We start from the raw sequence: 26831 nt of genomic DNA, 5'->3' as shown, positions 1-26831 counted from the left end.
CTACCTTTGGGTAGGTGCTAATTTCTTAAAGTAAAATGTGTGGCTTGGCTGCCCATTTTACTTACTGAATCGCGCCGGAATACCTAATAGGGTCATCAACATGCATTTGTATGTTGCGGGCGCTATTAGGTTCGGGGGGGGGGAGGGGGGTTGGACGCACTTTTTCGACGCACTATTACCCCTTACTGAATAAGAGGTAAAGCTAGCGCGTCCAATCGCGGGTTAACAGTGCGCTCCACCAGAGCGCACTGTACTGTATCGGCCTGATTTTACTTTAAGAAATTAGCGCCTACCCAAAGGTAGGCGTTAATTTCTCTCAGCACCTGGGAAGTGCACAGAAAAGCAGTAAAAACTGCTTTTCTGTGCCCTTTGACTTAATATCATGGCGATATTAAGGTGGAGGGCCCAAAAGTTTAAAAAAAAGTAAAAAAAAAAAAAGAGAAAAAAGTTTGAAATAGGCCCATGGGTTGAAAACCGGACGCTCAATTTTGCCGGTGTCCGGTTTCCGACCCCGTGGCTGTCAGCGGGCGCGAGGACCGACGCCGGCAAAATTGAGCGTCGGCTGTCAAACCCGCTGACAGCTGCCGCTCCTGTCCGAAAAGAGGCGCTAGGGACGCGCTAGTGTCCCTAGCGCCTCTTTTTACTGCCGCCCCTCATTTAAATAAATTAAATTACTGTATCACGTGCACAGGAGTGCGATTTTTACTGTCTCAGCCCGTAAGTTTATAAAAAATGTTTTAATTCTTGATGTATTAAGCTAATGCTATGCTACTGCTGTGGGCGTTAAAGGTGCACAAACCAGAAACAGCTTGTAAAGAAAAGGCATATAAAAGGTAAAAAAAAATTAGGTAATAGTTTTTTATCCTTCATGAAACTAGTAGTAAAAGATTTTAAATAAAGTATAAAAAGTATTTTTTCACTTAACCTCCCATCAAGCTGGGGAAGTTGTTGCTAGAGGATGTGATTAAAGCTTCTACCAGAGCTGAATTTATAAAGGGTTTGAACAAGTTCCTGGAGCAACAGTCCATAAACCATTATTAGCCTGGGGGACAGCCACTGCTCCCCCGCGCCGTCCGCTTGAGTGACTGCTGGGTCTGGCGCTGGCGAGAGTCTCCCACCTTGGCATGGCTTATGTTCCTGCCCTTTACCCCCTGACGTGCCAACACCGTTCCACAGCAGGGTGCAGAGCCCTGCTGGACTGGGCCCAGGGGACTTCTGTCTGTGTGAAGTCGCCGCGATTTCCCGGGGTTCGCTGTCTGCAGCGCGCAGCTGGCTGCAGGCCAACTTTCCGGAGCACGCGTGCGCTCCTCGGTCTGCCGTACCCGCGGCAGAAGGAGGGAAGGAGTGGGGGGCGGAGCAGAGCGCGGTCCGCCCCGGGGCGCGGAAGCGCGTCTTGTCTGCAGGGCTGGAGCTGGGCGCGGCTGCAGGGACCCTGGTCAGAGCTGGAAGCGAAGGCTCCTTTCCTGTGCTCCCCTGCCTGGTGATTGCGGATTGTTTTGGCCTCAACTTCTCTTTAGGGTCCTGAAGAGGTGATCGTGTCGCCAGCATTTGCAATATCAAGAGTGTAAGGGCAATGAACACAAGCAAAGCAGCTCACTTACAGGACACCTACTTCTGATAAGGTAAATACAGTATTGATTTTAATGATATGGAAGTATTTTGCCCGTGCATGGAATTAATAAGGTGACTCATACCATTTAATATGAATTACAAAGAAAAGCAAACGTCAGACCAAAATAACCAAACTGAACCATCTGTCCGGAAGCTCGCAGTGCACGTGGACCATGCTCATGCTGTGCTGGGGCGGAGTGCGAGTGACCCGCCTACAGCATGGCCAGAAATGCACCCGGAGCTGGCAATGTAACATGCCCGGGGGCAGAGACTGATAGAGACGGACAGGCACATGCCCGGGGGCAGAGACCGATGGAAATACACAGGGACATGCCTGGGAGCAAAAACTGATGGAGACGGACACATGAGCATGCAGAAGGGAATGGTCTAGTTTGGGCAGGAGGTGGGAGAGAGACAGACAGATGTACAAATGGACAGACGGGAATATTCAGCTCGTTGCTGCCTTTCTGATTGATTGTGATGGTCTGTGAATATTCCAGAGCAGAAGAGAGAACCCAGCAAGAATGAGTGCTGGGAAATACTGGGGCAGCAAATAATGAAAAAGCAGAATGGAGTTTTATGGTGTCAGGGCCAAATTTTCTAGCGTACATAAAAAGAAATATGGCAGAAAAAAACTGTATGGCCCATCCAGTCTGCCCACTTGTCCAATAATTTAGCATTATAATTCTCATCACTTTCCTCAGAGATCCTCTATTTATTTCATGCTTTTTTGAATTCAGGTACTGGTTTTGTCTCCACCACCTCTGTGGAGGCTATTCCACACATCGATCACGCTGTCTGTGAAGAAATATTTCCTAAGATTACTCCTGAGGCTACCCACCTTCAAACTTGTCTCTTGACCTCTCCTTTGAAAGAGGCTCACCTCCTGATCGTGGAAACCTTTGAGATACTTGAATGTCTCTGTCATATCTCCCCTATCTTGCCTTTCCTCTAGAGTGGGCATGTTTAGATCTTAGTCTGACCCCATAATCTTTAGAATGAAGACCACTGACCATTTTAATAGCTACCCTCTGGACTGACTTCATCCTGTTTATATCCTTTTGAAGGTGCGGTCTCCAGAATTGTAAATAGAATACCAACAGGCCGATACAGAACAGTGCGCTCCGACGGAGCGCACTGTTAACCTGCCATTGGACGCGCGTTTTCCCTTACCCCTTATTCAGTAAGGGGCGGAAAACGCGCGTCCAACCCGCCGAACCTAATAGCGCCCTCAACATGCAAATGCATGTTGATGGCCCTGTTAGGTATTCGTGTGCGATTCAGAAAGTAAAATGTGCAGCCAAGCCGCACATTTTACTTTCAGAAATTAGCGCCTACCCAAAGGTAGGCGCTAATTTCTTCCAGCACCTCCGACTTAATAACATGGCGATATTAAGTCGGAGGACCCGAAGAGTAAAAAAAAGTTTAAAAAAAAAGAAAAAATTGGAAGTCGGCTGGCGGCTGTCAGGTCGAAAACCGGACGCTCAATTTTGCCAGCGTCCGGTTTCTGAGCCCGTGGCTATCAGCGGGCTCGAGAACCGACGCCGGCAAAATTGAGCGTCGGCTGTCAAACCCGCTGACAGCCGCTGCTCCTGTCAAAAAGGAGGCACTAGGGATGCGCTAGTGTCCCTAGCGCGCCTCCTTTTGCCCGTTTCTCCCGTCGGGCCTCATTTAAATACTGTATCGCGCGCACAGGCGAGTGGCCTGTGCACGCGCCGGGAGAGCAGGCATTTGCCCGCTCTCCCGCGGACTTTACTGAATCGGCCTGTGTGAGAGGTCTCACCAGCAGACCTTTTCTGCTGATCATTGTTCTCCAAATGCAGCCAAGCATCTTTCTGGCTTTTACCTTCGCTTTATCTCCCTTTTTGGCCACCTTAAGATAATCAGATACAATTATCCCCAGATCCCACTCTTTCTTTGTATTTAGAAGAATCTCACCGCCAATACTGTACCTTTCCCTTGGGTTTTTTGCATCCTAAATGCATTACCCTATATTTTTTAGCATTAAATCTTAGCTGTCAAACTTTAGACCATTCCTTGAGCTTCGCTAGATCCCTCCTTGTGTATTCCTCTCCTTCCTGGCTGCCCATTCTGTTACATGTTTTGGTATCATTGGCAAAAAGACAAACCTTTACTGACAACCCTTCTGTTATGTTGCACACAAAAATGTTGAAAAGAACCGGTCCGAGGACCGATCCCTGTGGCACACTGCTAGTAACAACCCCCTCCTCAGAGAAAACTCTATTTACCAGTACTCTTTGTACCTCCTACTCAGCCAGTTTCTAACCCAGTCAGTCACTCTGGGATCCATACCAAGGACGCACAATTTATTTATAAGACTTCTGTGTGGAACCGTGTCAAAGGCCTTGCTGAAATCCCAGTACACTATGTCTAGTGCGCTTCCTTGTTCCAACTCTCTGGTCACCCAGTCAAAGAAATTGATTAAATTTGACTGACAAGATTTACCTCCTGCTGCCTTGGATCTTGCATTCCAAAAATTACATTATCCTCTGTTTTAGCAGTGACTCCATTAGTTTGCTGACCACAGTGGTCAGACTAACTGGCCTGTAGTTCCCAGCCTCCGCTTACTTCCACTTTTATGAATAGGAACCACATCCTCCCTTTTCCAGTCCTCTAGGACTACTCCAGACTCTAAAGCATTGAAAGGTCACCAGCGGAGCTGCCAAGGTATCTCTAAGCTCCCTTAGTACCCTCGGATGTATCCCAACCAGCCCTGTCACCTTATTTACCTAAGTTTAGTTAGCTCCTCACGAACACAGTGCTCTGAAAATCGATTGGGGTTTACCTCACTTCCAATCTTATTTGTGTTTGTTTTATGTGGTCCTGCTTCAGGCCCTTCCACAGCGAACACCGAAAATAAATATTTGTTAAGCAATTTTGCTTTTTCCTCATCAGCCTCTACATATTCCTCCCCTTCTGTTTTGACTCTCACAATCCCACTTTTGCACTTCCTTTTATCACTAATGTATGTAAAAAAAAAAAAAAAGTCTTGTCCTCCATTTTACCATATTTGCTGGTTTTTCTTCCATTTGAATTTTTGCATTCCCGACTGCCTTCCCAGCTTGTCTTAGCTTTTCCAGATGTTGTCAGCTTTCTTCATCTTTCTGCAATCTCTTGTAGTTTATGAATGCTAACCTTTTCAACTACTTCTTTAGAAAACCATAATGGTCTTTCTTTCCTCTTCCTTTTATTTACTTTCCTAACAAAAATATTAGTTGCCCTTATGATAAGGATAAGCAGAAAGAGCTGTACAGCAGAATCACTTGAATGCTACTGAGGCCGGGTTCCAGGAGATCTGTGAGCCTTAGAGTGGGTGAAGCCTGTTTGCTTTAATCTTATCTGTTTTTCTTTCCTTAAAGCATTTGCCTGGCTGTGTGGGTGCTGAGGGCAGTGCCTCTCACTCCTGCATGTGCAGGGAGCATGACATCTGGATCCAAGCAGGAAAACGCTTGCATGGCAGAGGAAACTGAAGAAGTCCTGCCCTTCCTGGACTCGTTCTTGCAGGAGTTCCCAGCCCTGCTGGGCCCAGATGGGCAGAAGCCCCAGAGCGGCACTGTGAGCCAGGACGAGGTGCTGGGGGAGATGTCAGAGCTGGCACTGAGGCTCCTAAAGGGCAGGTAGGTATATGCAGAGAGAGATGGCCCTGCCGCAGATGGTGAAATTGCCCTTCAGCAGACAGACCGAGAGAGAAGGTGGCTGGGGAAAGAAAGCTACATGGACGAGCAGTGAGATTCACAGGAGTAAAAACTGAATGTGTGTGGTGCTGAATAGGGGTCTGCAGGGTGGAAGAATGCATAAACAGAACTGAATGACTCTTGCAGCAAGCCTGGGCTCGGTCAGTGAGTCTGCAGTGACTGCAGTTCTCTGGGTTTCTGCCACTAGTGCTGTTTATCCAGAAAGAAGACGTCCCTGGAATGCTGCATTCTTCACATACCTGCCCCAGGCCTGCTCGCTGCTCCCCTGGCTCCTGCACAGAACCGCAGTCTGCCTCAAAAAAAAAATGTTTCCAAGCAAAACTCCTGTGCCAGAGAACTCAGCAAGCTGGAATGCTCTTCTCTTTTCTTCCCTTCACTTGCTTCCATCTCCTACAATAACTTGTTGTTTCAATATGTACACGCCCTGCTTTTTCAGCACTTTTTTCCTATTAACCACAGTAATCACACCTAATGATGCCCAACCAGCAGCCAAAGCACAAGCAGCCAACGAGCACGACTGTGCGGCAGTGATCGTGTTTCGTGAGTCTTGGTGATGAAGGTGCCAGAGGAGACTACAGGGAAATGCAGCAGGCAGGAGCTGGAAGGGCCCGGGTGTGCAGCTTGTGTGTCTGCGTGTGGTTGGGGTTGGCAGGGGGTGGTGAGATATAGCTGCTCTGCTGCACAGTCACAGAAGGCTTCCTGTTGGCAGCCTTGCTATCACAATGGCTGGCTTGACTCTGTTTCCTGACGTGGCCCGTTTCCTGCTCCATCTCCTTCCTTGCTGACCGCTGCAAGCTCTCTGTGCTTTTGTCTTCTCTGAATGTCCACCCACTTCTGAACTGTGATCAGCTTTCTCAGCTAGAACACAAATATTGTCCATAATGAGTTCTTGTAACTCTGGGTTAAGAGAAAGCTTTGTGCTGTAGCCGTCACCTCTCTGCTCACTGCAGTCCCAAATCTCTCTCTCTCTTTCCTCTCCTTGAGGCTTTTGCTCTTTCCTCCCAGCCTTGTTCCCCAGAGGGCTTCCACTGACGTTTTTTGTGAGAGATTTGCTTTCTCAGTCATCCCAGGGAACCTGCATGGAACCAGCGGTTACACCCCCTAAAGAGCCGGGCTGTGACTGCATCGGACTTCCAAGAAGACTGGGGCAGCCTGCACAGAGCAATCACAATTAAAACACACACACATAAGAACATAAGAAAATGCCATACTGGGTCAGACCAAGGGTCCATCAAGCCCAGCATCCTGTTTCCAACAGTGGCCAATCCAGGCCATAAGAACCTGGCAAGTACCCAAAAACTAAATCTATTCCATGTTACCATTGCTAATGGCAGTGGCTATTCTCTAGGTGAACTTAATAGCAGGTAATGGACTTCTCCTCCAAGAACTTATCCAATCCTTTTTTAAACACAGCTATACTAACTGCACTAACCACATCCTCTGGCAACAAATTCCAGAGTTTAATTGTGCATTGAGTGAAAAAGAACTTTCTCTGATTAGTTTTAAATGTGCCCCATGCTAACTTCATGGAGTGCCCCCTAGTCTTTCTATTATCTGAAAGAGTAAATAACCGATTCACATCTACCCGTTCTAGACCTCTCATGATTTTAAACACCTCTATCATATCCCCCCTCAGCCGTCTCTTCTCCAAGCTGAAAAGTCCTAACCTCTTTAATCTTTCCTCATAGGGGAGCTATTCCATTCCCTTTATCATTTTGGTTGCCCTTCTCTGTACCTTCTCCATCACAATTATATCTTTTTTGAGATGCGGCGACCAGAATTGTACACAGTATTCAAGGTGCGGTCTCACCATGGAACGATACAGAGGCATTATGACATTTTCCGTTTTATTCACCATTCCCTTTCTAATAATTCCCAACATTCTGTTTGCTTTTTTGACTGCCGCAGCAGTCACACACACACACAAATCAGCGAGCATGGGCAGTCCAAATATTTTGGGCAGCAGCCTCACTAGTTTTTGGCTGTGTGGGTTATTCTAAAACTTGGTAGCAAGGCATGGGAGGCAGGCCTGGGTGTTTGATTATGAAAGCCAAGAGGAAGCCGACAAGGCCCGCAATAGCCCACCAGCAAGGCCAGCACTGTAACAGAATATAAGCTTGCTTGGGACAGATACAGAGGGCAGCGCTAGGAAACGGGGCTGAGAGGGTGAATAAAAGTCATAGCGTTGGTTTGAGTGTGGGAATGTATATGATCAAGTGGGAGAGGACCAGAAATGAATAGTCTCAATGGTGGAGTCTGGGTGAACCAATTGGTCTTTAGCCGCTGGCATTTACTAAGTTGGGTTTTAATTGTAATGACCTTTTTTTTTTTTTTTTTCTGTAAATCTGAGGGAAAATCTTATTTAAACAGACCCAAGCTGCAGTGTTTGTGTAGAATGCTTCAGATCTCAGGCTAAGGAAGAGCCCTTCAGACGTAATGGCCGCCCCCTCAGCTGCTCAGCGGGTGTAACAGCTGTGTCTTTCCTCTCTGTGACTCTCAGGAATGCCTCACCCCTGCTTGCTGCGGCATTGGCCCATGCTTCCATTCAGAAGTTGTTGCATGCGGATCTTTCTGTCTTCATCAGGAAGCCAGACCGAGAGGAGGAAGAGGAAGCCACCCGTGAGTATCTCTAGCTGCTCCCCTGAAGGGTTTCTGGGGAGAGGTAGTGCCTGCAGTAGGGCTGCCCGAGAATGATTAAAAAATAAGCTGGATACGTTTATCTGGGATGATCAGTAGGATAAAATCTGCTGAATGTTGACGTATAGTTAACCAGGTATATGTAGCTATATTTGAATATGGCCAGTTCGATTTGAAGGGTATCTGAGAATGTGTTCTTGGATAAGTTTACTTTTAAGAATTTAGCTGCTTAAGTTGTAAGCCATATCCCAGTGAAACAGATGTTGGTATTGCACCCGGTTCCCCTCCAGCCTTCAAAATGTACCAAAAACGTAGCAGGCCTATAGACCTGAAAAACCTCCCTTCCCCCACACCAAATTCCCAAAATAAAATGCAGGTCCCCTCCTGAAGGCACCCACCCAGCACCTCCCAAATCCCTTCCTGTGCTGCCAGCAACACCTGGCAGCTGTCAGTCTTATTCAGACAGGAATGCTGGTACATTTCGCTGCCAGGAGCTCCTGGCACATCCAGCATTACTTTGACAGTCTTATTCTAACGGGAGCACTGCTACATTATACTACCAGTGCTGCTGTGAAAGCAACGCTGGATGATTGCATGGAGCTCATGGTGGCGGTAGCTGGTTTGTGGGGTACCTGGTGGGCCAGGAGGGTTCGTGTTAAGTTTATGCGGGTGGGTGAGTGTGTTTCAGGAGAGGACCTATAATTAAACTGTATTTTTCCTAGCATATAGCCAGATAGACTCAGGACCAATGGGTTTTGCTCCCCTGCCAGCAGTTGGAGACAGAGGCAGATTTTAAAGCTGATGTCACCCTAGATACACACCTGCAGTGACCTCAGCCCTTCAGTATTTCTCTGTCTCCAGTAGTTGTGGACTTGCTTTCCCTATGGGGATCGCTGTACTTTTTGGAAGAAGAAATTCTACTTTTAAATTGGAGAAAAGGTTGAGCCCTACTCTCCTGTGGTGATACCTAAAGGTCCCTCCCCCAGTTAAGAATTCCTGAGGTGATTTCCGAGATCCCTCAGAGGTTTGCCTTGGTCTGGTAGCCGGTTCCTGGCGTGGAGTTTGCTGCTTAAGCAGCGGGTGCAGAAAGCCAAGTGCAGCAGTGACTGCCAAAGCCTTCTCCACCCTGCATCCGGAGACTGTCTCTGTACTCAGCAGGTAAGCGCTGAGCCCAGGTAAATTAAAAAAAAAAAAAAAAGAGAAGAGGATTCCTCTCGATTCAGAATCGTTTGAGGGATTTTGGTAAGACTTCCTCCAGTCTCCTTGCTCGGCGCGCCATACCAACGACGTTCCCGATCCCGTTTGAGATAAGGGGGGAAATGGGCTTCCAAGAAGGTTAAACCCTGGTGAGCTAGGCCCCGCTTTACGCTTGGTCGGCATACCACGTGGTAGGCCGCGGCGGTGCCACCTTGCACGCGTTTTTGTGTGTGCTGTATTGCCCACCATAGAGTGTCTGAACGCACAGTGCGTGTCAGCTCTGCGCACGCACTGTGCACATAATGTCATGCGCGTACATACGCACTCAACTTACTAGGCACAGAATACAAGTACAGCCGGGCGCACGGGCTGTGCGTGTGCCTTGCTGCAGCCCACTTAGGCGCCTGAAATCTGTGCATATAAAAGTTTAAGCATGAGCCGACTGAACACGCTGTTACCGTCGCCAGTGGCTTCGGCAGCAAAGAAAAATAAGCACCTTTCTTTCTGCGCTGCTTGTCTGATTAGAGCTGCACAGTCTAACCTGGTTTCTTGCTTATGTCAGCACTGTGAGAAAACCCAGGGAGAGTTGGCCTCCCCAGATTTTGCTAAGCCCGGCTCCTCCCATTCAGAGGATGGGTCAGCCACAGCCTTAACTGGAAGTACCCTGGACCTGAGTACTCCCGGGAATGGGTCAAGATTAATAGGAGTCCATCCCTAAACAGGCATTTGATGCAATACCAATGACCTTACAGATTGCTACTTGTTGTGCCCTGGTAGCCGACGTTTTAGCTGATGCAGGCTTGGTCCTAGTCTGCCCCTTGGCCAGAGGAGTGGCCTCTGTGGTGGCAGGCCAGAAGACAGCTATGGCTGCAGAATTGGTTAGCAGATTGCAACCTCCAAGGCAAATCTCACAAAGATGCCCTTTAAAGGATCACTTTTCTTCAGAAGCGAATTGGAAAACTTAACCAATAAATGGGGCGAATCTCTAATAATCCGGCTACCAGAAGACAAGCGAAAGCAGTTACAGTGCCCCTCGCCTATGAAGGGTTGATCCAAGGGCTCCCAATGCTTTTGCCCCTACAGAAACATGACATTTCAGAGGTCTCGGTCCTTTAGGAGGTTTCAGTCCTTTTGGAGCCGACGGCCCAAGAGCGGGGCAGGCTCAGGTTCATCCCGAAACCACCCCCCCCAATGAAGTTTTGCCAACCCACCCTCAGAACAAGGAGATAGGGGGTTGACTGTCACTCTTCTACCAACGGTGGGTCGAGATCACTTCGGACAAATGGGTACTGGAGGTCATACAAGAGGGATATGTGCTGGAATTTCACATCATTCCTCGGGACATATTTATGATATGTCCTTCGCACTCACAGCACAAGAAGCAGGCAATGGAGAATACCCTGTTAATCCTCCTCAGGAAGAGGGCTATAATCCCAGTAGCTGTGCCCCAGGAAAATAAGGGGCGTTATTCTATCTATTTCATCGTACCAAAGAAAGAAGGTTCCTTTCACCCCATCCTGGACATCAAGAGCATCAACCGATATCTATGAGTGATTCATTTCCACATGGAAACCCTATGCTCCATGATAATGGCTGTACAATCAGGAGAGTTGTTAACCTACCTGGACCTATCCGAGGCCTACTTACATATTCCAATCTGTCAAGAACATTGTTTCCTACGCTTGCAGTACTGGGTCGCCATTATCAGTTTCAGGCGCTGTCCTTTGTCTTAGCCATCGCCTCAGAATATTTTCTAAGATTATGGTGGTCGTAGCGGCAGTGTTGAGAAAAGAGGGAATCCTGGTGTACCCGTACTTGGATGACTGATTGATGTGGGCAAAGTTCATAGAAGAGGATCTATAGGTGATCAACAGGGTGACCTCCTTGCTCCAGGAACTTGGTTGGGTCATAAACCTGGACAAAAGCAGTCTCGAACCCTCCCAGTCCTTGGAATATCTGGGAGTCTGATTCGACACCAAGCACGGCAAGGTCTTCCTTCCGACTATGCGGATAAGGAAGTTGCTGTACCAAGTGTGTTGGTTGGTGAGCACAATACACTCGACCGGTGTGGAGCTATCTCCAGGTTCTCGGGTTGATAGCGGCAACCCTGGAAGTAGTGCTGTGGGCAAGGACATACATACGATCACTTCAGCTCCCAGTACTGTCATATTGGAACCCACAGTCTCAAGACTATTCGATTCGCCTCCACTTACCGATGGGAGTATGCTCTCGGCTCCAGTGGTAGCTGCAGGAAGCTTATCTGGGCAGGGGTGTTCCCCTGACCCCTCCGAACTGGCTGGTCCTCACGACAGACGCGAGCCTCCGGGGTTGGGGAGCTTTCTGTCAGGAACTGACGGCCCAGGGACGTTGGACTGAGGAAGAGGCCCTTGAAACATCAACCACCTGGAAACCTGGGCAGTCAGATTGGCGTGTCTACAATGCAGTCAAAGACTTCAGGGTCAAGCGGTCTGCATAGTGTTGGACAACTCAACAAAGGTAGCCTATATTAACCACCAGTGTGGAACCAAGAGCCAGCAAGTATCATGAGAGATAGATCTCCTTATGGAATGGGTGGAAACACATCTACAGATGATTTCAGCCTCCCACATTGCAGGAAAAGACAACGTCGAAGCAGACTTTCTAAGCAGGGAAAGTCTGGATCCAGGAGAGTAAACGTGGTCAGCCAAAGCCTTTCAGCTGATAGTAGATCACAGGGGTCTCCCATCCATCGACCTGCTGGCTGAAGGTTCCACGATTCTTCAGTCGCAGAAGAGATCAGTGGTCCCTGGGGGATCGAAGCTGTCATTCAGACCTGGTCGGAAGAAGAGTTGCTATATGCCTTTCCTCCATGGCCCCTGCTGGACAGGGTCATTCATAGAATCAAGCACCACAAGGGATTAGTCCTACTAGTAGCTCCAGATTGGCCCAGGCGTCCATGGTATGTGGACATGCGGAGATTCCTGGTGGAGAACACCCCCCTGTGCTTCCCACCACATAGGGGCTTGCTTGAGCAGGGACCTGTCCTTCACAAGGATCCGACTTGACTCTTATCTTATGGTCGGGCCCTTGAGAGGACTCGCCTGATGAAGCAAGGATATTCTGCGGCAGTAATTGCCACCTTACTCCGCGCATGTGAGGTTCTGAAGAGTATTTGAGGCCTGGTGCGAGTAACACAGTGTTGTTTCCCCCCGCCCCTTCCCCCTTTTCTGGTGGTGAAAATCCTACTAATTCTGGAATTTTTGCAGGATGGCTTGAAAAAGGTTTGACCCTTAACTCCTTGAAGGTCTGGGTAGCAGCTCTCTCCTGTTTCAGGGGCAAGGTGAACGGAACCCGCCTGTCGGCTCATCCGGACAAGGCCCGTTTTTTTGCTGAAAGGGGTGAAACACCTCTAGCCAACCCTATGGTGGCCGGTTCCCTTGTGGAATCTTAATCTAGTATTGGATTTTTTGGCAGAGCCCTCCTTTCGGCCGCTGTGCATTTTTTCCTTGCATGTATTAACCTTGAAAAAGGTGGTAATATGCTCGGCATGTTGCATCTCTGATCTGCAGGCATTGTGTCAGGAACCATTCCTCCGGATGACTTCAGCCAAATGCACTGTTTAACTCTTGATTGGACGCATGTCCACAACCCCTTATGCTTTAAGGGGATTAGTGCGTCCCAAACACGTGTCCAATCCTCCGTTAAACTAATAGCTTTCATCACATGCAAATGCATGTTAATGAGGGCATTAGCTAGTCTTCTCATATCCCAAAATAAATGTGTGCCCGACCCGTGCAATTTTGCACTCAGAAATTAACGCCTGCTTTGAGCAGCCCAAAAAAGTATACAGAAAAGCAGAAAATACTGCTTTTCTGTACATCCTCTGACTTAATATCATGGCAATATTAAGTTAGAGGAACCAAAAGGTTTAAAAAAAAAAAAAGAAGTTTGCCGGCAGTCAGGTTAAGAAAATGGACACTCGTAAAATCGAGGGTCCTTCTCCTAATCCACTGCCAGCCACCTCTCCTGGGCACCCGCTGCCAAGGAGGTGCTACGGGTGCACATTTGTCCCTAGCACCTCCTTGGCAGCGTGACTCCCTTATTTAAATATTCAGTCTCGGGCCCCAGAGAGGTGGCTGCGGGCACCCGTTAGGAAAAGCAGGTGCTCAACACTGAGCGCCCGTCTTCTGCGCTGATTTTTTTGCATCGGCCCCTTCTTTTGTAAATGGGTTTCACATGCCAATCTGTGATGTCATTGACTGTTAGAGCTACAAGTGTTAACATTTACTTAGCCCCTAGTATCCGCAGGATGGTAAATATACTCCTAACCATGTATAAAAGGGGCTCCTGCTTTCCTGCGATATTGTGGCAAGTGTTGCAAAATTTGCTGTTTCTCATAGAAGGCGGGAAACCCATCAGCTGATGGTGCCAGCCAGTGGTCTCTAAAATCCTCTCCAGCCACCCACTTTCCTGCCACCGGCTTTTCCTCCCCCCCCCCCATGGCAGCAGGAATCGCTCCACCCAAGATGCCAAGTAAGTGCTGCTGTCAGCACTGTGGGCGTGGCTCTGCATCTGGTGGGGGGGGAGGAAATGGAGGCAGGAAGAGGGGTGAGGCTGGAATGAGGAGGAGAGAGGTGCAAGAAGTGCAAAATTGTCAGGGTGGTGAGAGGAAATGAAGCACTTCACAGAAGGGGAGAAACAGGGGGGGTGTGAGAGAGCAAAGTGACTCTGTTGAACTGCAGAACATGGTGTAGACATTTAAAGGAATGTTTTTAAAATGATAGATAATCTTTCATTTTAAATATTTCTTCTACAATTCTATGGAAATGTATGGAAATGTGCCATATAAGTACTGCAGCATGTTGAAATATTTGCAGCAGGATTTTCTAACTCCTGGCTGTGGTTACCAGCCCCCGGCTGACGGGGAGCTCCCAGCTTCTCGGGGACAGGCACTGTAAAAGCAAGAGGTTCTCACTTTCTTGGGGAGGAGAGAGGGAGTGATGATGGGTTCTGTCTCCTGAGCTGATCTGTGGGGTATCAGCCTCTAGTGCCAAGGTGCAGGACTGAGATGGAGAAATCCACGTCCCGCTGGGTGTCAGGCCCCAGGCTGCTCGTCCCTTGTATGTGTTGTACTGTGGTGCTCAGCGCCCTCTGCTGGTGTAAATCAGAACTGTCAAAGGACAAAAATGGCAGGCTACTACGAGTGCACTGAAAATTCAAAACGCTGGAAAAGCAAAGTTCTCAAATATCAAATATATCAAGAAGGGAAAACCCCAGAAATCTCGCAGGTGAGAAAATTACATCTGCAATTTTCTCATTAACACTGCAGTTCTTTTTCTTATAAAAACTGCAAAGTATTTGAATGTCTTAATGTTGGTTTCTTTCTTTTTCTAAAACAAGAAAACAGTCTATGATGCAATTATTCAGTGCAGCTGAAGGAAGCCAGCATCAAGAAGGATGCCGGAAGAGCATCAAGAAGGAAGCATCCTGCTATTCAAATGTAAAGACCAGCTGACTTGGGAATTTCAAAATACCACCTAAGATGGAAAATCAAATTCCCACATGGCCCACCTTTCACCTCAGAAGCTGCAGCAAGGAATAATGCAATTAGCCACAGAAAAAGCTTTCTTGTTGTCAAATGTGACAATGTCCATTTGCATCTGAACAGGATGCTGCTTTCTGATCCTCTCCAGGAAGTGAGCTGGCTTCCTTCTGTTGCAGTGAATAATTGCATCATAGACTGTTTTCTTGTTTAAAAAAAAATACTAGTGAAAAGTGCCTGGTGTTTGTGTGTTTATATTTATGGGGTCTCCGCCAGTGTGTGTGCGGATGCGACAGTACTTTGCAGGCAGATCATATGCGGGCCGATTCAGTAGAATGCGCGGGAGAGCCGGTGCTCCGAGGTGAGCACCCGCTCTCCCGACGCGCGCCCAGGCCACTCTCCTGGGCGCGTGATTCTGTATGAGGGGCGGCTGTCAGTGGGTTTGTCAGCCGATGCTCAGTTTTACTGGCATCTGTTGTCGATCCCGCTGACAGCCACGGGTTCGGAAAACGGACGCTGGCAAAACTGACCGTCCATCTTCCAACACGTGGGCAGATTTTTTTTTTTTTTAAGATTTTTTAAATTTTTTTTTACTTTTGGGGCCTCCGACTTAATATCGCTATGATATTAAGTCGGAGGGTGTACAGAAAAGCAGCTTTTTCTGCTTTTCTGTACACTTTCCCGGTGCCGGCCGAAATTAACGCCTACCTTTGGGCAGGCGTTAATTTCTGAGAGTAAAATGTGCAGCTTGGCTGCACATTTTACTTTCTGTATCGCACGGAACTAATAGGCCCATCAACATTTGCATTTGCATGTTAAGGGCGCTATTAGTTTCGGGAGGATTGAACGCGCGTTTTCCACGTGCTATTATTACCCCTTACTGACTCAGCCTGATTGTCTTTGCACATTGCACCTTCCATTTTTCTGAGCACCATCTGGTGGCTACAGAGAGACACAACAGTCTGACTGACCAGTGCAAGCCTTTTATAGAGATAAAGAAATTGCCCTTAAGACATTCAAATATTTTGCACAGGTTCTGTGACAAAAATATTTCTGTGTTGAGTAAACTTAAAAAGGGATTTTTTTTCTTTTTTACTTTTCGCTCTCCCCCGCTTCATAATGTGGATTCATTAGAGACCAATGAGATTGTTTTTCTATATTATATTTTTTTCCCTATATGTATCTTTATTTGGATCTGTAGTTGCTTGCACTGATTGAAAAAGAAAGGATTCATTTTTTTTTTCACTTGTGATAGAAAATTGCAGATGACATTGTTCATGTCAGTTTAAATTAGATGTGTTTTACTTGTCCCTTGACTAGGATTATAGATAAGCAGGTGAGAAATATTTGAAATAAAAATAAAGCCTGTTTCTCATTTGCATCATTTCTGAGGTTCTTCCCTTCTTCATGATAAATATTTAATATACTTGATAATTGAGAAAATCACTTTTGTAAAAAAAAAGGTTTGAATGTTCATAGTGATGGCTTTTTGGATTGCAAATCAGAAATGACCCCCAGCCATTAGCAGCAGTGTGAGTAGCTCTTGATAAAACCTGACATGGGGGATACCTAGCGCTGCCCTCTGGGTTAGCGATTCATGCCGGAGTGCTGTATCCTCTGCCTAAGCCCGCTGCAGACTGTGTTAACCCTTCCTCTGTAGATTGTCTTGGTCGGTGCATGTAATTTGAAGTTGGGGGCATGGCGAGGCAGTGTCTCCTTTGATGTTTGCCTCTCTTGCCTCTGGTGTCCTCAGTTTTGGATGCAGCTGCCATGCAGCGTTGTTGGTGGAACAAACTCCAGGAGACATGCGGTGAGTGGCACGAGCAGCTGCCACCCCTCTGCCCGCTCGGACGCTATCTGCTGGTATCTGTCCACGCCATCCGGAACGCACGCCGGAAGATGGAGGACCGGCATGTCTCTCTCCCAGAGTTCAATCAGCTCTTTGGGCTTACAGTAAGTCATGGCTAGGATCCTTCAGTACTTATACACTTTCTACATGCCTTGACAGCCACCTGCCATGTGACACATGGTCCAGAAGCTTCTGGGTCAGACACTCCTGGAATTGCTTAGCCTACGTCTGACTACTCTGGCCAAGGATGTAATCAGAAGCTAGGCCTTTAGTGGATTCGGGGTTCTCACACTGACACACGTCACGTTACTATAACAAATGTGAGAATGGAAGAAGTAAGCACCAGATGTGCAGGATCTGTTGTGAGGGAGTTAGAATTGCAAGAGAAATTTTGGGAAATTGTATGCATTTCTCAAAACATGATTTAAGATGCACGGACGGATAGGGTATAACTAACAGAGGCAGGGAAGGGAGATGGCAGAGGGCCAGATGGTGAGAGAGAATCCTCACCCACAGAAGCAACTCAGATGCCCTAATCATAAGAGAGTATTTGTACTACATTATTAGTACAGCTATTGCCTTTGCTATATCTGTGCATTCTACCTTGCTTTCTGGAATATAACTTAGCATTAATGATAAACACTGCTTATCCCGGTATTTATTGTGTGCTGACTCTGAGTGTGTGTGTGGCTTTGTGTTTCCTTAAGTAGTAAATTCTGTCAGGAAGGGAGTCTGCATAATGTATATACTGCATAACCAGTAAAACGTACATCTTGAAACAGCAGATCTTGCTGGGAGGGTTTCCCCGGGGGATACTGACCTTGTGTCTTGAAGTGGTGGATCTCGCTGGGAGAGAGTTGCTTTGTTTTATCATTCACACAGAGTGAACTTGCAACAGACGCCGTGCAGAAATATGTCCTGCTGGAGCTCCACAGCCTGCCTTACGTTCCCATATATATAGATATATATATATAGGGCTCTCTCCTAGTCTGTGCCAGTGACACAGACCTTCCAGCTTTAACCCTATCAGTGCTATAATGCACACCAGTATGCTGGCAGTGAAGTATGTGGTGGAAATTAAATGCACACCTCCCCCAGTATCTACTGTTTCCTGGTTTCTTGCAATAGACTTGGATCGTGTACAGTTGAAAAAAACCCCAAAAAACATTTCTACCAGTGCCCCAGGGCTAGCAGAAAGTTTTTGCCATAGCCCTGTCCTTGGGAACAAGTTCTAGCAGCATACAAAGTAATTCAGATGTTACATTAAATGATACTACGCTGTTTCTCGTTGCTGTATGCACCTGTCCACACATATGATATTGAGAGAGGACATGTTCAGTGCCCCAGTTGTGAGCTGTTACTGTGTGCACTTGCAAACACGAGCAGTTAAATAGTGCATCTTAGTATCTTTAATGTCTGTTTCTTCCCAAAGGATGGACTTCTTCGGGCCTACTTTGCTGTATTTGATGGCCATGGTGGAGTGGATGCTGCCAACTATGCAGCAACACACCTTCACACAAACGTCGCCCGTCACAAAGAGCTAGTGCCGAACCCAGCCGAAGCGCTAAGGGGATCCTTCCAGCGCACTGATGATATGTTCCTGAAGAGAGCCAGGAGAGAGGTGAGGGGGGGCACATGGGAAATGAAGAGTTCATGGGAGAGGGACAAGGGAGCGCATGGGACAGAAAGCTGACCGAAAAGAGGTGCGTGGGAACAGTGGTGAATAAGAAGTAGGCCAGGCAGGTGCATAGGTCAGGGTTGTGACAGAGGAGCGGGGCAGGTGGCACATGGGACACAGAGGGTGACCAAGGAGAAGGGTGTACAGGATAGAAGAGCCACAAGGAGCGAGGGAGTGTACAGGACCTGAATGAATTAGTTACTTGGAAGAGAGGTGAAGTCTGGTGGTCAGAGGAGTGTTAATCTTGCTTGAGCACCTGAGATTGGGGTGTGAGCTTGTAAGTGCTCTTGCCTCCTCGGGCTCCAGTTTTATTCAGTACATTAGTAACTTTGCTTAGAAAGAAGCTGTCCTGCATCCTACGTGGCCAAGCAGGGCTGCAGAGCATCTCGACCTCTAATTTGGGTCTTAGCTGCCGAGCGTCTTATGCAGCCAGAGCTAGTACTGCTCTATTGCACGTCTGTTCTTTTGATTCTGAGCGTTGGACCCTGGCTGCTTTAAGAACTGCATTTTGAGTAGGTGAAGGGACAGTGTGGTATGTCAGTGTGTGAGCCCCCTCAGGACGTGGCACCTCCTCGCACATGCTTTTCCTCTCCCTATGACGAGAGCGAGTGCTGATGCTCTTCTTCCCTCCTAGAGGCTGCGCAGCGGAACCACTGCTGTCTCAGTCATGATTGTGGGGGCAGGGCTACACGTAGCCTGGCTGGGAGATTCCCAGGTCATGCTAGTACGGCAAGGTAAAGCAGTGAAGCTGATGGACCCCCACAAGCCGGAGCGAGAGGTAAGAGAGTGACGTCCCCGGGGGTGCTGGTCATTGGTAAACCTCTTGCCAGTAATCTTATTGTTGCTTAAGATGGCTCATATTTTTTTTTTCCACATCCTCTCTACTCCCGCTAAGTAAAACCATTAGTGACGTGCAAGAATTCTATGACATAATTGCTTCTTGTTCTGGAAATGAGGTCATAGGCGGTAAAGCACTGTATTAGTAAGCAGCAAGTGTGATGGGGAAAGCATATTTGTACGGTGCCAAAAGTCATTAAAGGTCCAGACGTTTGCCTGCCTTAGGCTCCAGAAGAGGATGGGGAGGGCGGGCGGGTAGGCTTGGGATGGCTTGAGGAGTGTCGGGATCTTCTGCTGTTGACAAACTTGCACTAACTGTAGGGGGTCAGTGGGGTTTGTCTCTCATTGTAGACAATGGGACACCAGAGGAACTAACAGTGCACTCATTTCCAGGGAGATTACGATTTCATCCTTTGGAGACCATTGCCAGGAGTCTTAATTTAAGTGCTTTTATTATATTACACCTTTCCTGACACTTCAGAGCGGATCACATTCGGGTGCCGTAGGTCTTTTGTGAGGTGGAATCCAGATTTAAGACTTTCCATACTGGGTCAGACCAAAGGTCCATTAAGCTCAGTATCCTGTTCCCAACATTGGCCAATCCAGGCTACAAGTACCTGGCAAGTACCCAAACCCTAAGTCGATCCCATGCTACTGATGCCAGTAATATCAGTGGCTATTTTCTAAGTCAGCTTGATTAATAGCAGGTAACGGACTTCTCCAAGAATTTATCCAAACCTTTTTTAAACACAGCTACATTAACTGCACTAACCACATTCCCTGGCAACAAATTCCAGAGTTTTAATTGTGCGTTGAGTGAAAAAGATTGGTTTTAAATGTGCTACATGCTAACTTCATGGAGTGCCCCCTAGTCCTTCTATTATCTGACAGAGTAAATAACCAATTCACATTTACCTGTTCTAGACCTCTCATGATTTTAAACACCTCTATCATATCCCCCCTCAGCCGTCTCTTCTCCAAGCTGAACAGCCCTAACCTCTTTAGTCTTTCTTCATAGGGGAGATATTCCATCCCCTTTATCATTTTGGTCTCCCTTCTCTGTACCTTCTCCATCGCAGCTATATCTTTTTTGAGGGCTGCCAGACTGGAGTTGGGACTTGGCTACTGTGTCCCTGGAGGTTTCATCTATATAGTTGTCTGTCTGCCTCAGCTCCTCCAGGTCTGCCACTCTAGCCTCCAGAGATTGGTCTCTGCTCTTTGCATTGGATGCGGGTAAAACATCATACATGTGATACTCAATGCAAAAGACTGGGAGGCCCCCTTCTTGCTGCTGGACTGCTACCTTCATCTTAAATGTGTTCAGTTCCTAGTTAAGTTTTAGGTTGCTATGGCAGTAGGAATGTGTCTAATTAGGGTCTTTTAAATGTATTAGTGAATTCACTCTATAACTGGCAGTGGCCTACAAGGGAATGATCAAACTCTCAAAAAGGTGTGGGGAATTCGTGAAGTAAAGTTAAAAGGCTGATTTTTTTTTTTTAAGTGTGAAAGTGGCACCTGCCTATAAATTAAAGGATGAGCTAGGGGTGGGTGGGAGGGTTGGTAAATACAAACACACTAATTTTTGTTTATCTTCCTTACTATTTAAAGCACAAGCACACGAAATAATATACCCCAATAGTTTACTTCTCCCCAATACTTAAAAAAAAAAAAAATTCCCAAGCAGAACTTACTGATTCCTTTCAGCCACCAGCAAGGTGATCCTGTCCTCTGTGCTCTCAAACTGCTTATCCCAGAGATGAGCATTAGATTTCCCCAAGTCCACCTTAATGATTTATGGACTTTTCTTCCAGGAACTTGTCTAAACCTTTTTTAAACGCATCTACACTAACAGCTTTCACCACATCCTCTGGCCACAAATTCCAGTGCTTAATTAAGCGTTAAATAAAACCATTTTTCTCTTATATTAAATGTATCATCTAGTAACTTTATTGTGTGTCCCCTGGTCTTTGTGCTTTTTGAAAGAGTAAACAGATTCATGTTTACCCATTCCACTCCACTCATTTTAAAGACCTCAGCTGTGTCTTCTTCAGGCTGAAGATTCCTATCCTCTTCAGCCTTTCCTCATAGGGAAATCATTCCAACACCTGATAGCTTGCTGGTGTGTTGTAGGATGAGAAGGAGAGGATCGAGGCACTCGGTGGCTGCGTAACACACATGGGGTGCTGGAGGGTGAATGGGACTCTGGCTGTCTCTAGAGCTATTGGTAAGTGATCCCTCACCAAAGGAGAAATGGACTTGGGATTAGGGTTACCATATGGCTCCGTGTATGTAGGAAAAAAGGTTGAGCCAGTTCTGGCTCTCTACCCATTGCATGCTGGGACTTGTAGTTTTACTTTCTTCAGATAATCAGCTGCTGGCTATGGTAGATCAGAGGGTTGGAAAATCACAGGATAGCACTGTCCCCAGAAAGAAAGTTTTTGTATGTGTTCTCATAGTTTTAGATTCTTTTTTCTAATGCAGACCCTTGAGGTGGGTGTATGGTTCTTTTAAGGTCTGGGGTTTGCTAGTATTTATTTACTACCAGTAATAAAAGCCCACCCAAGAATGGGTACATTCTGTGAAAAGTTGGAAGTGCATAATTGAGATGTGTGGTGGTAGAGCGTGCAGGCTGAGCTCGGGGGTTCTGTGTGGTAATAGAAAGTGCAAGCTGAGCTCGGGGGGGGGGGGGGTATTGTGTGGTAGTAGAGAGTGCAGGCTGAGTTCGGGGGTACTGTGTGGTGGTAGAGAGTGCAGGCTGAGCTCGGGGGTTCTGTGTGGTAGTAGAAAGTGCAAGCTGAGCTCGGGGGGGGGTATTGTGTGGTAGTAGAGAGTGCAAGCTGAGCTCGGGGGTACTGTGTGGTGGTAGAGAGTGCAAGCTGAGCTCGGGGGGTACTGTGGTAGTAGAGTGTGCAAGCTGAGCTCGGGGGTACTGTGTGGTGGTAGAGAGTGCAGGCTGAGCTCGGGGGTACTGTGTAGTAGTAGAGAGTACAAGCTGAGCTCGGGGGTACTGTGTGGTAGTAGAGAGTACAAGCTGAGCTCGGGGGTACTGTGTGGTAGTAGAGAGTGCAAGCTGAGCTCGGGGGGTACTGTGTGGTAGTAGAGAGTGCAAGCTGAGCTCGGGGGGTACTGTGTGGTAGTAGAGAGTTCAAGCTGAGCTCGGGGGGTACTGTGTGGTAGTAGAGAGTGCAAGCTGAGCTCGGGGTACTGTGTGGTAGTAGAGAGTGCAAGCTGAGCTCGGGGGATACTGTGTGGTAGTAGAGAGTGCAAGCTGAGCTCGGGGGATACTGTGTGGTAGTAGAGAGTGCAAGCTGAGCTCGGGGGATACTGTGTGGTAGTAGAGAGTGCAAGCTGAGCTCGGGGGATACTGTGTGGTAGTAGAGAGTGCAAGCTGAGCTCGGGGGATACTGTGTGGTAGTAGAGAGTGCAAGCTGAGCTCGGGGGATACTGTGTGGTAGTAGAGAGTGCAAGCTGAGCTCGGGGGTACTGTGTGGTAGTAGAGAGTGCAAGCTGAGCTCGGGGGGGGGGGGGGGGGGTACTGTGTGGTAGTAGAGAATGGATTGACTATATTCAGAGAGAGAGAGGAGGAGCTGAAGAGTACAGCCAGAAAGAGGCAGAGCTCAATTTCCTTATGTGGTAGTAGAGAGTGGACTGGGCAAAGTTGATGAGTATAGGGAAAGGGGGCAGAGCCCAATTCCCATACGGCGGGAGGCGGAGCGCCATTTGCATACCAGCTGAGGATCAGCTTTCCTCTTTAGTTACATCGGCATGGAGAGAGGAAAGTAACCAGATCTCTTTTACAGGTGAAGCCAGGACTGTTGTCTCCTTTGCCCTTAATTAAAAAAAAAAAAAGGATAGATTACAGCCCATTGTCTTTTTCTGCCTCCTGCCTAAGGTGACATTGATCAGAAACCCTACATCTCTGGCGTGGCTGATGGGGCCTCCTTCCAGCTCCTGGGCACAGAAGACTATCTTGTCTTGGCCTGCGATGGCTTCTTTGATTCTGTGAGAGCATGCGAGGTGGCAGGGCTGGTTCTGGAGCACTTGCGGGAGAGTGGCGGAGATGGGGCCAGGACCGCAGAGAGGCTGGTCCTGGCGGCCAAAGATGGTGGATCCAGCGACAACATTACCGTGATGGTGGTGTTCCTCAGGGACCCTCGCTCCATCTTGGCTGCCAGCCTGACCCTCGCGGGGAGCTGCGCAACGGCGGAGCCCTCTGACGAGCCGCTGTTCAGTTTCTTCAGCACGGAAGCGGAGGGATCAGGGCGCGGATCGCACAAGCCGTGAGGAAAATCATTGACACGGTGGGAGAAAAGAAAGGAGACCAAGGGCGCGCAAGAATAAAACTCAACTTGCGCTGGAGATTTGTTGTAAGCAGGACAAAATGTAGGGGAGAGAGACTAACATGCACTGTGCTGAAAAGGAGAAGTAAACTCTCACCTCTTAAAGCCTTCAGGACAGACAATTACAACTGTTATCTCAACGTGCTGATCCCAAAAGAGAAGGGCTTGAATAAAATGTTTTCTGGAAGTGCAGAATTGGCTGCTGAGGGCTGGACCCTGCATCCAGGAGAAACCTGATGGACCTTGCATTTCATACCAAAGTAGCATGGGACTGTGCCCAGGTTGCTGGTATTCTGTAGAAAGAGACCCAGAATGAGGTGGAACTCGGAGGGAAGGGCAACCCTCGAGCCCTGGGCGTAGTCCCTGCTGTTTCAGGGAGAACCTTCTGGAGAGGATTCCAGTTTAGATTTGCTGAATGTCGTCTCCTCACCTCTGAATGGTATGAGATTACCTGCTATTGCCAAGTTTTGAGATGATTAAGAGAAACAGGCTTAAAAAAAATGTTATGGAATTGATAGAACAGATGTATGGATAAAAAAAAAGCAGGGTTGCAACCTAGAATCTGCTCTGAGAATCCAAGCAGAACAACTGCAGTTGGGGAGTTGTAAGCGGCTATGCAAAAAGGTGCCACCTCCCTGTAGAAAAGAATAGCATTAATGGGAGGAGAATACTGGAATGGGGGGGACACAGCAAATTCTTGCAGCCAGTCATGAAACAGTATAATCCTTTGCTGGCGAGCCATGGTCTGAGCCAGAAGCTCACGGTAGGTGGTGATGGTGGATGGTGGGGGAGGGGGGCTCTCTTCGCATTTGAGACGAAGGCTAATGAGCTATGCCAGTTGCTCGCTCTTTGACCGAATTCTGCAATTGTTCGGGAGCGGCTGGTTATAGCTGCTATCTGGTGCATGCCGAGGGCTTCACGCTAAAGCATTTCAGTATTATTGATTTCTATTTAGATCTTGCTACAAGTTCTAAAGTTTGGAAAACCATTTTCACTGTTATTGGGTTTAATTAGGATGGTAAGCTGAGTCTGCGTTTCTCCTCTTACGAGGACATTTTTAACGGGTCAGGTAGGTGCCTTTAACAGGTGGGAAGGGGGTTGGGGGTCATGTGGCATGCAGTTTAATTCTCTGTTTTTTGCTGGGGGAAAGAAACATTCACAGGTATTCTCTCTTTTGCAAGTTTTGTTTTCATATTTGTACTTCTCCTAGGAGTTATGTTGATGGCAGAGACTTGGGTGCATTGCTGGTTATTGAAGCCCCTTTCTCCTCCTCTGAGAGCTGCTCTTGCGGGCACCTCCTTTCTTGGTGAGTTTAGTCCTGGTGGCCTCACTATCCTCCCCAAGGTCTGCATTTTGTAAGACCAATAGACTTCCTCATCCCCACTGCCTTCCTCAGGAACAGAGGGACCCACGGAAGCTATGAGTGGGTTGGTTTTCGGGACGGGCGAGATCTGGCCATAGTGAACCCCAAAATCTCATGCTGCAGGGTTCTAAGAGAACAGCTGTGACCTCATTTCTTACACCAGCATAACAAGTCTCCAGAGAGGGTGATGTACCATGACCTTTCAAGACCCCAGTAATCTAATGCCTTCTGCAGAAAGTTCAGAAATGTCTGGAGGGAGAGAGAGAAAGAACATCTCTTCCCTGGAGTTTGTTTAAATCTAATTGGCACCAACAATTACCTTCTCCTTTTCTCAGACTTTGTGTGATGGCAGCACGGCAGAAGCTGTTCTCAGAAAGCGTAGTGACCAATTTCAGTATTAACCTGTGTTATGTGCAATATTTAATTCATATTCATTTCCAGTAGTAAAATGCCTCCTTTGGATACCAAAACTTTAACTGTCAGCTCCTTGCTTTAAACTCTATGTACTGCTCAGCCCTGGTCAGAACAGTGTCCAGGTTAGCTGTGATTGGTTTATGGAGTTGTGATGTCATGGCTGCTTTACCAGCATGGGCCAATGGGGTCCAGCGAGACATAGACATGGCTGCTCCCAGCAGAGGTTCAGGGGACTTGCAGGGGAGCTGTAAAATAAGGAACCTAACATGTCTTTTACTGCTAGAGGCAGATTTCTGCTAATTGTGCATGCTGCTTGGCTGGGTGGACAGGTTTAAAGTTTTATTTTTAATCTGAACAATAGAAATGGCAAAAGGGACAGACCTGAAGATAATTTTTGTGGCCACCTCTAGCACTCGTAGAGATTTAAAGCAGGAAACTGCCATTTTTCTCCTTGCCGTGAGACTCCAGACAGCACTGACTCACAGGAGCTCTGTACGCAGACTGCTGGCTGCCACATTTGCCATTAGTGTATTACAGTTTATACCAACGTCCTGACTTTGATAGTTGGGCTGATTTGACATAAAGCTGTTTTGCAGAGTTCTCTGCTGAACCAGTGTTAATCACAGAAATGACTCATAACAATGAAGAAACTCTTCTTACATCCCAATGTGTGGAGTTCAGTATTGCTGAGAAGCACAGACATATCAGATTGTCCTAAACCTCTGAGAGAAATTCCTTGTTGTGTCTATTACAGTTATATTGATTGGAAAGAAAAAGTGCCTTAACTCTGTGATAAACCAAGGACCCAGTTTATTCTGGATTCTGCCAGTGGGTATAAACTGGCAGAGTCTCGAGACCTCATTTAAGAAAAGTGTTACAAATATGTGGTTTTTTTTTTTTAAATTTGGTGATGCATGTGATCTATTTGCTTTAAGACTGAGCTGTACTTTATAAATAAAAAAAAAAAAAAAAATTTTTTTTTACTGTTAAAATGTCATACTCATGCTGTCTGTACATTATATAAAGCTTTATGCATACGTCTGATTTCATGTAGCAGTGTGGTGTTACCTTTATCACTAGGAAAGATGCAATCTGTTGGTTGCTTTCCTTCCTGTTCTGTAATTTTGCAGTGAGGCACTAGTAGCAGAGGAGCCTGTCCTGTATTGCAACCTACTTTCATGTGCGAGCAGGTCAGGCCACTGGTTAGAATAAGTCATGATGTGGGTCAGCTCTAGGCACTGCCCCATGGAGGGCCCTGCTTCGATGCTGCAGAGGCAGTGCTCACAGCCCCTGGTGGAGGAGGAGGAAGCAGCATGGTGGCTAGACCTAGGACTCATGATAGAGGTTGGGGTTTTTTTTTTTGTTTGTTTTTAATTGAGCTGTAGCTGAGTTTGTCCTTCAGTTTGCAAGTCTTTACTGCTGCACCTGTTTTAGCAGATCTGACAGTAAGCAAGAGTCCATTCTGTACCTCAGCCCGGGTACCTAAACTGTATGTTTCCTGCTCATGATATCACATGAGCAGGAAACATACAGTTTTTAGGTACCCGCACTGTTTATAGGAAGGGCTGATCAAGAGATTTCATAACTCATCCACAGGATCTGTGAGTCGGAGATCAGGAATGAATAAATTATGCAGCCTTTAATTAATCTGATCTGTTATTTAGTTTC

At 47.3% G+C, this 26831-nt stretch overlaps 1 protein-coding gene across 3 annotated transcripts; it reads left to right on the top strand.

Moving 5' to 3' along the window:
• Window positions 1-666: 666 nt before the first annotated feature.
• On the top strand, window positions 667-26479 carry PPM1F (protein phosphatase, Mg2+/Mn2+ dependent 1F). Of its 3 annotated transcripts, XM_029571413.1 has the most exons (8): window positions 667-1622; window positions 4992-5249; window positions 7828-7946; window positions 16436-16635; window positions 17964-18152; window positions 18844-18987; window positions 21177-21270; window positions 22939-26479. In XM_029571413.1, the coding sequence occupies exons 2-8, from the start codon at window positions 5053-5055 to the stop codon at window positions 23328-23330; spliced, it is 1335 nt and encodes a 444-aa protein (XP_029427273.1). In that variant the 5' UTR covers window positions 667-1622; window positions 4992-5052; the 3' UTR covers window positions 23331-26479. The 3 variants fall into 3 exon arrangements, with proteins under 3 accessions (XP_029427273.1, XP_029427274.1, XP_029427275.1); XM_029571414.1 differs by lacking the exon at window positions 667-1622 and having other exon boundaries at window positions 4227-5249; XM_029571415.1 differs by lacking the exons at window positions 667-1622; window positions 4992-5249 and adding an exon at window positions 5256-5939.
• Window positions 26480-26831: the final 352 nt, after the last annotated feature.

The sequence above is a fragment of the Rhinatrema bivittatum genome, chromosome 11 (assembly GCF_901001135.1).
Source record: "Rhinatrema bivittatum chromosome 11, aRhiBiv1.1, whole genome shotgun sequence".
In the NCBI taxonomy this organism is placed as follows: domain Eukaryota; kingdom Metazoa; phylum Chordata; class Amphibia; order Gymnophiona; family Rhinatrematidae; genus Rhinatrema; species Rhinatrema bivittatum.
The sequence above is the reverse complement of the archived record's forward strand: the minus strand, read 5'-3'. Positions and strand labels throughout refer to the sequence as shown.

Coding starts and splice junctions, on each gene's coding strand:
- PPM1F (XM_029571413.1), top strand. CDS start 5,053: ATGACATCTGGATCCAAGCAGGAAAACGCTTGCATGGCAGAGGAAACT. Junction 16,636..17,963: donor ATCAGCTCTTTGGGCTTACA/GTAAGTCATGGC, acceptor TTCTTCCCAAAG/GATGGACTTCTTCGGGCCTA. Junction 21,271..22,938: donor GGCTGTCTCTAGAGCTATTG/GTAAGTGATCCC, acceptor CTCCTGCCTAAG/GTGACATTGATCAGAAACCC.